The sequence below is a fragment of the Bombyx mandarina genome, chromosome 08 (assembly GCF_030267445.1).
Source record: "Bombyx mandarina strain Sakado chromosome 08, ASM3026744v2".
NCBI lineage: Eukaryota > Metazoa > Arthropoda > Insecta > Lepidoptera > Bombycidae > Bombyx > Bombyx mandarina.
The window spans coordinates 69,627-80,410 of NC_143215.1; the positions used below are offsets into that span (position 1 = coordinate 69,627).

The window sequence follows — 10,784 nt, forward strand, 5'->3', positions numbered from 1 at the left end:
TGCGGCGCCATCAAGACCGAGGGAACCGGTGGTCGTGTTGCCAGCGGCACCGGTTCAGCGGATGTAATATGCTCTGCGTAAACCCTGTCCCGCCGTCTCAATCATTCTGACTGTGCGGCAGGAGTTTTTAGTGAGGTTCAACTCCCACATAACCCACCCACTGCGCGGATGGGGATCCGGCGATTTTCTCCTCTGACAAAAAAAAAACTTAACCGAAACCTAGCCTGTGCGCCCCTGTGCGCGCTGGAAAATGTGACCTTATTCTGATTGGAATGCGTATTTTCTATGTAAAGCTTTCTTTATCTATTTCTTATTATTTCTTAAGCTTTTATTCCTGATTTTGTGTGATGTTCTTATCAGCTAAATAAACCCTTTACTTTTGGCATGAAGCCAAGAACGAAATTTGTTCGTTGTAACTTATTTACTTCATAGTGAAATTTCAGCTAGCCATTATTATGTATATAAGTATTTTGTCGATGAGATTACCACATGGGAAAATGAAACATCAACACTAAAGTTATTGTAATTTATTTAACTAATATCACATTTTGATTCGCACTGTTCCGATATAATTAGTTCGCGTCCCGTGTGAGCACAAGCGGCACCGCACCGGTTAGACTAGCACGGGCACGCGGCGCAGCTTGCCGCGAGCGGGCCCCGCGCGCTATAAGGGCAGGTCCGCGCCGAGCACCGCCACGGCCAGCTCGGCCGAGGGCGGCGCCGAGCCTCCAGCACCGAACGCCGGCAGCCCGGCCCGCAGCGCCTCTAGTTGCCGCGCGTCCAGCCGAACGCCGTTCTCTTCCACCGCGCGACGCAGCCGCGGGTACAGCTCCGACTCCTCCTCCGTCTGCACTTGACGATCCGTTGACGAGCGCTCTGCCAAACACATCTCGAGACTTAACGCATCATCGTTAACTACAATATTGGGGTTTGTATTTCTGTGTCGGAATGATGTTCTTTCTCTGTTTAATATTTAATTTCCCAATAACTACTGCCCCCCCAAACCCCCAACTTTTTCTTTTTGCCAACTTTCGACTTTTTCCCAACGACAACGTTTTTATTCACTAAAATTACATTCAATTCATTCATTTTTCAAATATTCTACATTTCAGAATAGATTAATTGGGAGGTCGCGGCCTACATTACCATATACAACTCACCAGGTTCGTTCAAGGTGGAAAGGTCGGTGGAGGGTGTAAGGTCGGGTGCGCGAGGGAGGGGAGCGGTGCCGACCAGCGCCGCGCACACCGCCCCTCCCGCCGCGCCGCCCCTCACCCCTCCCCTCCATCGCGTCGGCATCAGGCTTGCACGCACGTTTCGTTCCGGACGCACCAGGATTATATACACCTGCGAAGAGAGTTCGTATTATTTAATTACGTAACGTTTACAAAATAGAGACCGTACTATAGTTTATCGTATGGTCGTATCGCATGGTAGAGCACGAGCGCTCCGGAAGGTTCGACGCGTTCCAGAGCGAGAACAACCGATATGGTGATGCAGGGCGAGTGCTAGCGACGGGTAGACAGAGTGCCTTCAGAAAGCACCAGCATTGTGTTACTGTGAACCAGCCATTTTGAATCAGAGAACTGTTATTACGTGACATTATTGTTAATACATTATGTAGCTCCTTGTACAGCATCAAAGGCATAATATAATAGGTATGTACCTAAAAGCCCGTTCTGAAGCAGACGGTAACTTGATCCCGAGTGTTGGAGCTCACCTTCGGCGAGAACAGGCAGACGAGCGTGACGCTGGCGCTGAGCGATATCGTGATGGCCATGCTGGTGACGCGCAGGGGCACGTGGCTCGCCGTCCCGAAGTACAGCGGCACGAACGCCAGCCAGATCACGCACGTCGTGTACATGGTGAACCCTGAGCGAGAGTACGACGCGCTTGAGTTCAGTTTGACAGCGTCGTCCCGTCGGTAGGGGTCAAAAGCAGAGAGTACTGTACCTATGTGTTTGCTTTCGTTGAAGGCTTCTGGTATCTTGCGCGTCAGAACGGCGTATACTGTACACACCAGGATGAGCACCACGGGGTAGAAGAAGGCGATGGTGTAGGACGCATCCACGTACGAGTCGCAGACCAGCATGTTGTCTTCGCGCGTCGGGTAGTGATGTATGGCGCGCGCCGGTGACACTATCTGCCACACCACCACTATCACCACCTACACTTCGATGTAACAGGGATACGTACGAGCACATCAACGAAAACGAGGATTCATTCGTTATATGTTACAATGGTGACGATCGATAATCACCTGGACAGATACGAGGGCAGAACAGATGAGCAGCTGCGACTTGGGCGAGATGAGCGAGGGTCGGCGCGCGGAGTGCTTGCTGGCCGCGAAGATACGAGCGATGCGGTTGGTCTTTGTGAGCAGCGCCGCATACACCACCGTGAAGCAGAACCCGGTGCCGAAACTATAGAATCGGTAGGTACATAGAGAGGAACGTGGAAGATATTGCACATTATATTGCAATAAGTAATGACATATTGCGCAGGGATATGTTGACTGACCGCTGAAGAGCGCAGAGAACATCTGTTGGTCTGAAGACGAGTGCGAAGGTGACGAGGTAGCACATGAGGATTCCCGCGAGCAGCACCAGCGACAGCTCCCGGCCGCTGGCGCGCACCACCGGCGTCGAGCCTCGCGCCGCCCACACGCACACCACGAACCTGAACACGGCTGTACTCAGATGTGTCTCATAGTCTGTATCACAGACACTAATACTTGGAGAATTAATTTAAAAAAAAAAGAAACCACCTCTAAGCCCTAAGTTTTCTTGGTAAAAAAACAGTTGTCGTCTTTCACAATCGAAATCGAAGCACGTTGTCAATACGGCACAGTACACAGCGCGTTACAGTGTCCGAGCGAGGGCTGGAGTAGTAATGTCACCTGATTCTGTTTGCCTAGTGTACGTGGTACTTCATAGTATCGTTATCTCTAGTATAAAATATGTACTGACACTGTGAGGATGATTCCAAGGGAAGAGAAAGTCATAGCGGCGACAGCGGCAGCAGAGTCGGGTCGCAGATAGAGCTCCGGCACGGGCGCGCACCGCGTCCGGCGCGGGTCCGGCAGCGTGCCCAGCGCGCACTCCACGCACGCCGTCTCCGAGCTCGGCGACCGGACCTGCACGCACAAAAACATCTCGTCCAGCACCGCAGCCCGCGCGACGCCAGCCAAAGCTCGTGGGAGGGGAGGGGGGTGTTCTCACCTCGTACTGCGTGCAGTTGAAGCAGTGCCAGCAGCAGCTCTCACCCTCCACATACTGCTTGGCTTGTCCGAGCTCGCACTCCACGCTGCACACTGACTCCGGGGGTCGGGCTGATTCCCACTTGAACTGGATATCTAACAAACACCACAAATATCGATATTATTAATGAACCAAGATATTGCTACCAGCTCTACACTGACTGTTTCATTTCTAGTCCTCCTTGGGTTACTTTACCGTCGATGTCCAGTTCGAGCTCTCCGTCGAGGTAGCGGCCGACCTTCAGCCAGCGGTAGACCCCGGGCGACAGCTGCTTGAAGTGCAGGATGTTGTATCGCGCGGGGCCGTCGCCATTGCTGTCGAAGTGGAACTCATCCCCGCTCAGACCTGCGTCGTCACAATTACGATTCTTCATTTTTTTTATTGTTATGAACTAGGGCTCAGGATGCAGCGTGCCACACTGGTGCAACTTAGTCGTGCACTCGAGCGTCATCGGGAGTTATCGGGAATCCCGGATCTTCAGGTGGTGTTACGAGACGACACTGGATATCAGTACCGATATTATTCTATCACTAGTACACGTATCACTACACTAGCTCTAGACTGCATCCACCTCCTGGACTCGGATCGTTGTTTACTTACATTGTTTGTATCGCATTGGTGAGTTCGTTCTGGTCTATATATAGATATAGTAATGGTGCACTCGAGCTGCGTGTGCTAGAGGACGTCACTTGAGATTGTTGTTGTTCGTTTGCGATATTTGTTAGCGCCGCTGTTGTTTATATTAAATTCTACATATTATTATCACTACTGAACGTACATAATAATATAAATAGAAAAACAAGAATGAACCTGTGAAGCGAACTTGTCGCAGGTAGCGCAACAGCGTCGGTCCGCTGGCGGGTCTCATCGCCTCGCACAGTCCCGGCTCTCCTCCGCACAGGTCCGCGTGCATGTCTCTAGCCAACCAACATCGACTTATTGTTATTGAAGAGAACCACCGTTGGCAATGCTTCCTTTTGGACGAGAGAGGTGATTACCTAATGGCGTGCGCGAACGCAAGCACGGCGTCGGTGACGAACTGCAGCTGAGCCTCGAACTCTATGTTCCCTGCGGAGAGTCGCTCCCGCCCCGAGCACAGCCGCGAGTACTGAGCGTTGTAGGGCGTGCGGGCGCCGCCCGGGTATCGACACCGGAACTGATCCTCCCAGAACTCTGCACACACACAAACACATGCATGTTTCGTTTCATTGAACAAATGAGACTCAAGCAATATAATAACTAGGTATATATTTTATGCAGTTATTGCATTACCTACGAACCAGGGGTTCCTCGGGTTGTTCTCTACGGTGAGGTTGAGGAAGTACTCCTTGAAGCCGCGCACAGGGTTAGCCTGGGGCTGGACGCTGATAGTTCCCTCGACGGCCTCCTCGTTTCCGTCCGAGACCAGCGCCCGAGCGCTCCAGCCGTCCGAGCCGACCCAGCTGAAGGCTCCGGTGGCCCCCGCGCGAGCCACCGCCGCCATCACGCCTGCCACTTCTTGATCCGAGCCGAACACGATCACTCCTGTACGACAACACACACTCGTCACTGCTGTTTCTACGGTTGTTCCGACGAGGCACACATTACTAGTAGGTATCCATATAATTGAGAGTCCACAGGTTTGAGTTCTGACGCTGACCTCGGGCCCGCGGTCGCGACAGGAGACGCGCCACGATGTTGTCGTAAGCTCGCTCGTCCGCCTCCCCCGAATCTTTTACCAGCCTCTCCTTCACCGCGATACAGATCTCATTGCGTGCCAGTAAAGTTTCCAGTTCTTCAAAAGCCTAAAATAAATGATTTATTGATAATACAGTAAAAATGTTATTACTCAGTAGATGCATCCATTGCTTAAAATATAAAGTAATACCTTAATGCCGTAGTTGGATTCTTCGTAAATGATAGAAACATAGCGCCAGCCCAATTTCTTGACTATCTCTACCATAGCCCGCACTTGGTGAAGGTCAGATGGAATAGTTCTAGTAAAGTATTCAAATCGAGCTTTGTTCGAAAGCTCTGGAGAAGTCGAAAAAAATGATACCTTGAACAAAATTAGTTTTAAGCTGATAGAAAGAGATAGTAGAGGGGACGGTGAGCAGAGTGGCCGAATATATGACGAGGACTTATTACCTGCGGTATCTTGAACAGTCGCAACAGGTTAGCGACTTGCACGGACGTGACACTGGAAGCCGCGCCCACCACTCCGGAGATGACCTTCCGCACGGCACTCGCGTTGCAAGCGTACTCCGCGTCGTCGATGTTGCTGATGGAACCTTCCAGCAGCAAATCCGTTGAGATGAGCGGCGTGTGTCAACTAGAGCATCACAGGAACGAAGGACAGAACGGTGCTTACCTTTGATGAAGTCGAGCGCCATTTCTAATCCATAGGTGTCGTTGTCGCAGTCGTCTAGGACGTGTGCGCCGAGACTGACGGCGGGCGGGGCGAGGGCCCGCGCCGCGTCCAGCGCGAACAGCATCGCCTCGAGCGCCTGCACGCCGCCCTGCGCCATCACCGGCCCGCACGTCGCCACCTCCGACCGACTGTGGACCTGTCGCAACGCTCTTCATTAACTCATCATTCCAAATTCATCTTCATTTTTTCAAATCTCATTTAATGCTACTTTTTCAATTACTCGTACATCAGCGACACAAAATGGCTTTGGATTCGAGAAACTTTCATTCATCTGCGTTCATTTGTCGTTTAGCTTAACATTAATGCGCAGAATCTCAAAAACCAAACTGCGTAGTGTCACCCAGACTGTTAGTGCAGTTTTTTTTTGTGGGTGAACCTCGCTATAGGACATTAGTTCGGTATACTTCTTGGGTCCAGTCATCGCGTTGTTTGTCCGAGAGTATCGTACAGAAGCAACTTTGTACGACGTGCCGCCTTAACCGACCAAAACCGTTCTACGTTCTATCCTTCAAGCTCACAAAGCTTGGCACATCGGTTTGGTCTTCTAACTATTCAACATGGACGTGCCGGAAAGTCTCGTGCTCATAATACGGGACTTCTTGTCGACCGCTCTTTTCGTTATCGAGTAGAGGGAACCGGGCCCTCTCCGCGACCTCCCACGGCTGGAGTCCTGCAAGGCTCTGTCCTCTCGCCGCTTCTTTTTGTTTTGTTCATTATCGATATCCCGGTCACCGCCGGTCACCGCCGACACCACCTTTTATTATTTGAATGATTAAAAGGGAGCTAATATGCCTTAGGCGTACAAACCACATTCCCCCGATCACCGTCTTTCTGTGCCCGGAAGGTTAAATACTTGGGAGTCACCCTGGATGCATCGATGACATTCCGCCCTCACATAAAATCTGTCCACAGATAATCTGTCTGTCGTCTCGGCAGACTTTACCCCATGATTTGTAAGCGGAGTAAAATTTCCCTTCAGAATAAAGTGACAATTTAAATAGTTGCATACGATTCGTCATGTACGCGAGTGTGGTGTTTGTTGACGCGGCCCTCACACACATAGAAACCCTCCAAGCCCTCCAATCACGTTTTTGCAGACTAGCCGTCGGAGCACTGTGGTTCATGAGCAAACGTCGATCTACACGACGACCTGGGCCTCGAATCGATAATGACGAATTCGACGTGCAACATAATCCATACCTACATCAGCCCGCTGAGTTTCTCGGCGGGTCGCGATTCCGTTCTGGTAGTAGATGTATTCGCGAAGCAGTTGCCTTTGAGCTGTGAAGTCTCCTTTGGAGGCACTCGAGTTGCTGTTACTAAATCCCACTCCTGGCTGGGTCCGTGTTCGCCCACCTGTCCTGGTGCAACTGGAAAGGCCATCGGGCCACCAGTGAACCTTCCTTCCTAAAAAAATCTACGTGTCGCAACTCGGTTCAAAGTTTATTTCTGTAGCTGCTCAAGAAAGCAAGGTAAGCTTCAACACGCATTCCTCATGCACATTGATCAATTCCATACGCACCTAGAAGTAGTAGTGCTCTAGTATTTAGGATTCCGGTGCTCAAAAGAAACAAACGGAACTATCATAATACAACGTACAAGTTTTATCCGCCTCATACTTCGTTCGATCGTTTTCTAGAAGTAACAGACTTTACAAGTGTTCGGCTAATTAGCAAAATATTCATTTTTTACTTTGACTAAAAGTAGAACTATGATGACTATGATGCTAGTGTAGTTATTTCATAGAAGTTACGCATTTTCAACATGAAATCGGTGAATATGTACATAATATGTATTTGTGAAAAGAATAAAGGCGGTTTCACACTGCAATGCGTGTGTGGAGCGGTGGTTCAGTCCGGTGAATCAATTATGGGATCGTCTCCCTCTCGGAACTAACTCGAATGTTGACAATATTCGTAGCTAAATAACACTTAGCTAACAATCATGAAAGCTATATTTGTAAGTCTCGGTGATTTGTTCATTGTATTCACCCGTAACAAATCTCTTGCTCGTGGAATGCTCTGTAATTTAGAAATCTCATGTAGTAGCCGTAACTGCAACCACGAGAGCTTCTAATAGTAAAGCGGTGCTGGGAGATGGCGCTGTACTGGTTTTCCGAGTAGTGCTATATATGTATGTATGTATGTATATGACACATAGTTTAATATTTAAAAAAAATTACATATATGTATATATGTAAATAAAAAGATTTATTATTTAAAACTCTTTAGTTTTTAAAAAGGATTTTTCTTGAGTGTCTTAGAATGAATTGTGAAATGTCATTGAGTAAAAAGAGAACTCAGTTTTGTATAGTTTATTAATACTGTTTACTATTTAATTTTTTATATTAGTTTTAAAAGAGATTAACAGCTTTAAATAATGTTTTCTCATTATACATATAACAGATCACACAGTTATTAAACATAGCCTTTTATTGCTTATTCATTCTGAAGTACCCAATATCATTGTAATTATATGTTTCTAAGCGATTGCTGTAAATTTAACATTAACATTAGTCTAGTCTAGTCTAGTCTAGATATAGCGATTCGAAACAGATATATCTCGGAATCCAAATTAAGATAGTCGATTTAATGGAACCGAAAAAATCTAAAAAAATCGATGTGTTTGGAATAGCTTGTAATTTTATTTGCGTAGAAAAGGAAACAGATATGGTCACGTTGGAAGCGATGCCTTTTGATATTCGATTAGGCTGAGAGAGAGCTATAATTATGTCGTGAGAGAGTGAGGTTATGTACAAGTACCCAGAGCCTTGTCCCGCGCTCGTCGGGCCCACTCCGCTGTGCACTCCGTTCGATTATTGTAACGATCACGCTCCTTTATAAAACTATCATAAAATATATTTTCGATCCATCAATTTTTTTTATCATCTTCTTTTTATTTAAATAACATCTTTGCTTATGTTCAGTCATCTAAGACCATAACAACTGTACAGTATTGGAAAAGTGGGAAAGCATAAAATGTAATGAACAAACCGAATTGCTTGTTTTAGACTTATCGTTCTCTTGTTTATATTGTCGTTGCTTGCATGCGACTAGTTTTTGCACACGTGCGTATTTCAATAAATTATGAGATAAGCTTTATATAATAATACTGTCTACAGTGCTTACTGTAGTTTGTACAGTGCTTGTTGTTATGAAGGCCAACGGAGCTCTGTGCGTGCTATATAGGAGACAGTTTTTCCTTCCGCGCTGTTTATTTCGTATGTAAAGGATAACTAATTCAATAATGGATATGATCCAGACTTTGCATGAGCTATCATTGTAAGTTAACATCAATAAGATGTACTGGGCCGCACCGCTAGATACCGTACACTCCTACCTTAAACAGACGCTCTTCCACACACTTCGGCACGACTACACACACACACAAACACACACGCACGCACATTACATACAGATTAGTGAAATGTTGTAATCCTAGTTAAACCTATAGTTGCGAACGAAATGAACTGAATTTTACAGAGCTGTCCGACAGTCGGACCCCGCTGTGTTGTACATGTAGTACAGTATGGTGTAGCGAGGGTACGGGCCGGATGTTGGTGCGCCGGAGGACTACACAGAGTGCGACTGACCATCATGAGTCCGCCGAGGATGATGTCTCCGTCGACAACGGCGGCGTGCTTCACGGGCCACACCGTCTCGTTCTCCCACACCTTCTTCTTGACTCCAACTCGTGACGACACGCTAGCGTCGACACCCTTCGATTCACTTTTACTTTTAAGTTTCAAGGAATTTTTCGGATTCGAAATTTGTGTGAAGGGTGTAGAGACTCTATTCGTAGAGATAGTACTGTTTGAGATCAGTGAAGTGGTGAGTTCTATCGGATCAGCGAGTGGAGTGGTGTCGACGACCAGAGACACATTGGCGAGGCTCGTGGCCAGCAGCTCAGCGAACATACTGGCGGACAGGTTGTCGGAGAGGAGGGAGGAGGGAGTAGGGTTTGGCGAGTCCCCTTGCTTGCTCTGCAGCTTCTTTCTTTTGAAGATCTTTGAAATATCGAAAGTGGCAATGAGGGTGTGTGCATTTCTTTTACTTCTGAGTATATGAGAAGGAAGCAAGTCATCATAGAACAGATGAGTCGTGGGGTCGGTCAGAGCGGAGCTGATGTTGGCGGGGTGGGTGCGGTCGGCGTGCGAGGCGAGGGCCGCCGTCGCCAGCAGCGTCGCCAGCAGCACGCGAGCCGCCGCACTCATCGGTGCCGAGCTGTCTGCCGCAACCACAGCGTGTCTGCATCACTCACATCATACATCTAGCCGGCCATGTATAACCATGGCTTTTATTCACCTATTCAATCGCATCGTGATTTTGCGTGTTTAGTCACAGTTTGTATTGTTTGTGAAATAAAATGACAACCGAGGTGTACTGTGTAGAAGGGTATTTATTCCTTCTATTGTTGGGTTTGAATCCCGTAAATATTATATGAGGATGGTATCGTGAAGACGTAAAAGTTGTATAAAGCGTGTTTAGTGTGTCAGAGCGACTCGTGCGAGCGCGCGCGGGAGCGGCGACGTACTGCCGCGTAGAGCGCCCGTAGGCGTGCTACGGCTACGAGCGGCGCTACGGAGCGGCGGACTCTACGAGAGACGGCCTCTTCTAGACACGTCCGGCGTGCTGTGGATTCCCGTGTGGTTACTGTAACAATACGCGTCTACTGAGTCGTCTATTGAGTGTTTATTCAAATTTTAACAATTAAACAGTTTGATCTAAAATTGTCAAATACATTATATTGTATAAATGGCATGTAGTTGTATAAATGGCATTCACTTGTGCTCTCGTAGGCAACTCTAGAATGAGAATTCCTGAGATTATTATTTTGGGTTTTTATTGAGGTAATACTTTGTTAATGGGCTTACTTGGTTAATGGGCACTAGGCCGTCAATTCGTGTCCATGAGGGCCGATAGAAAATTCCTTTGGCGGTGTCTGGCGTTGTATGAGGTAAACTTATTCGATACTCACAAAGATCAGTAAAAGTAGTACTAAAATAAAAAATGCGATATTTTTAAAGAGAGAAGATGTTCTTGTAGTCGTCGTGGCCTTAAGGATAAAACGTCCGGTGCATTCGTGTTGAGCGATGCACCGGGGTTCGAATCCCG

At 47.8% G+C, this 10,784-nt stretch overlaps 1 protein-coding gene across 5 annotated transcripts; it reads right to left on the reverse strand.

Moving 5' to 3' along the window:
• Positions 1-512: 512 nt before the first annotated feature.
• LOC114247307 (metabotropic glutamate receptor 2) lies at positions 513-10,291 on the reverse strand. 5 transcript variants are annotated; one of them, XM_089728960.1, is made up of 17 exons: positions 9,263-10,289; positions 5,611-5,806; positions 5,388-5,530; positions 5,128-5,298; positions 4,900-5,044; positions 4,533-4,784; positions 4,259-4,433; positions 4,071-4,177; positions 3,456-3,605; positions 3,222-3,355; positions 2,970-3,136; positions 2,521-2,679; positions 2,261-2,423; positions 1,954-2,143; positions 1,721-1,872; positions 1,161-1,347; positions 513-876 (listed from the first exon to the last, which is right to left on the reverse strand). In XM_089728960.1, the coding sequence occupies exons 1-17, from the start codon at positions 9,881-9,883 to the stop codon at positions 665-667; spliced, it is 3,324 nt and encodes a 1,107-aa protein (XP_089585086.1). In that variant the 5' UTR covers positions 9,884-10,289; the 3' UTR covers positions 513-664. The 5 variants fall into 5 exon arrangements, with proteins under 5 accessions (XP_089585086.1, XP_028036037.2, XP_089585089.1 ...); XM_028180236.2 differs by having other exon boundaries at positions 1,954-2,167; positions 9,263-10,288; XM_089728963.1 differs by lacking the exon at positions 9,263-10,289 and adding an exon at positions 6,871-7,317 and having other exon boundaries at positions 1,954-2,167.
• Positions 10,292-10,784: the final 493 nt, after the last annotated feature.

Excerpts from the sequence above, each read along its gene's own strand:
- LOC114247307 (XM_028180236.2), bottom strand. The coding sequence starts at position 9,883 with ATGAGTGCGGCGGCTCGCGTGCTGCTGGCGACGCTGCTGGCGACGGCG. Across the intron at positions 4,434-4,532 it reads GAGGAACCCCTGGTTCGTAG|AGTTCTGGGAGGATCAGTTC; the intron begins GTAATGCAATAA and ends GTGTGTGTGCAG. Across the intron at positions 2,680-2,969 it reads CTTGGAATCATCCTCACAGT|GTTCGTGGTGTGCGTGTGGG; the intron begins GTCAGTACATAT and ends AGCCGTGTTCAG.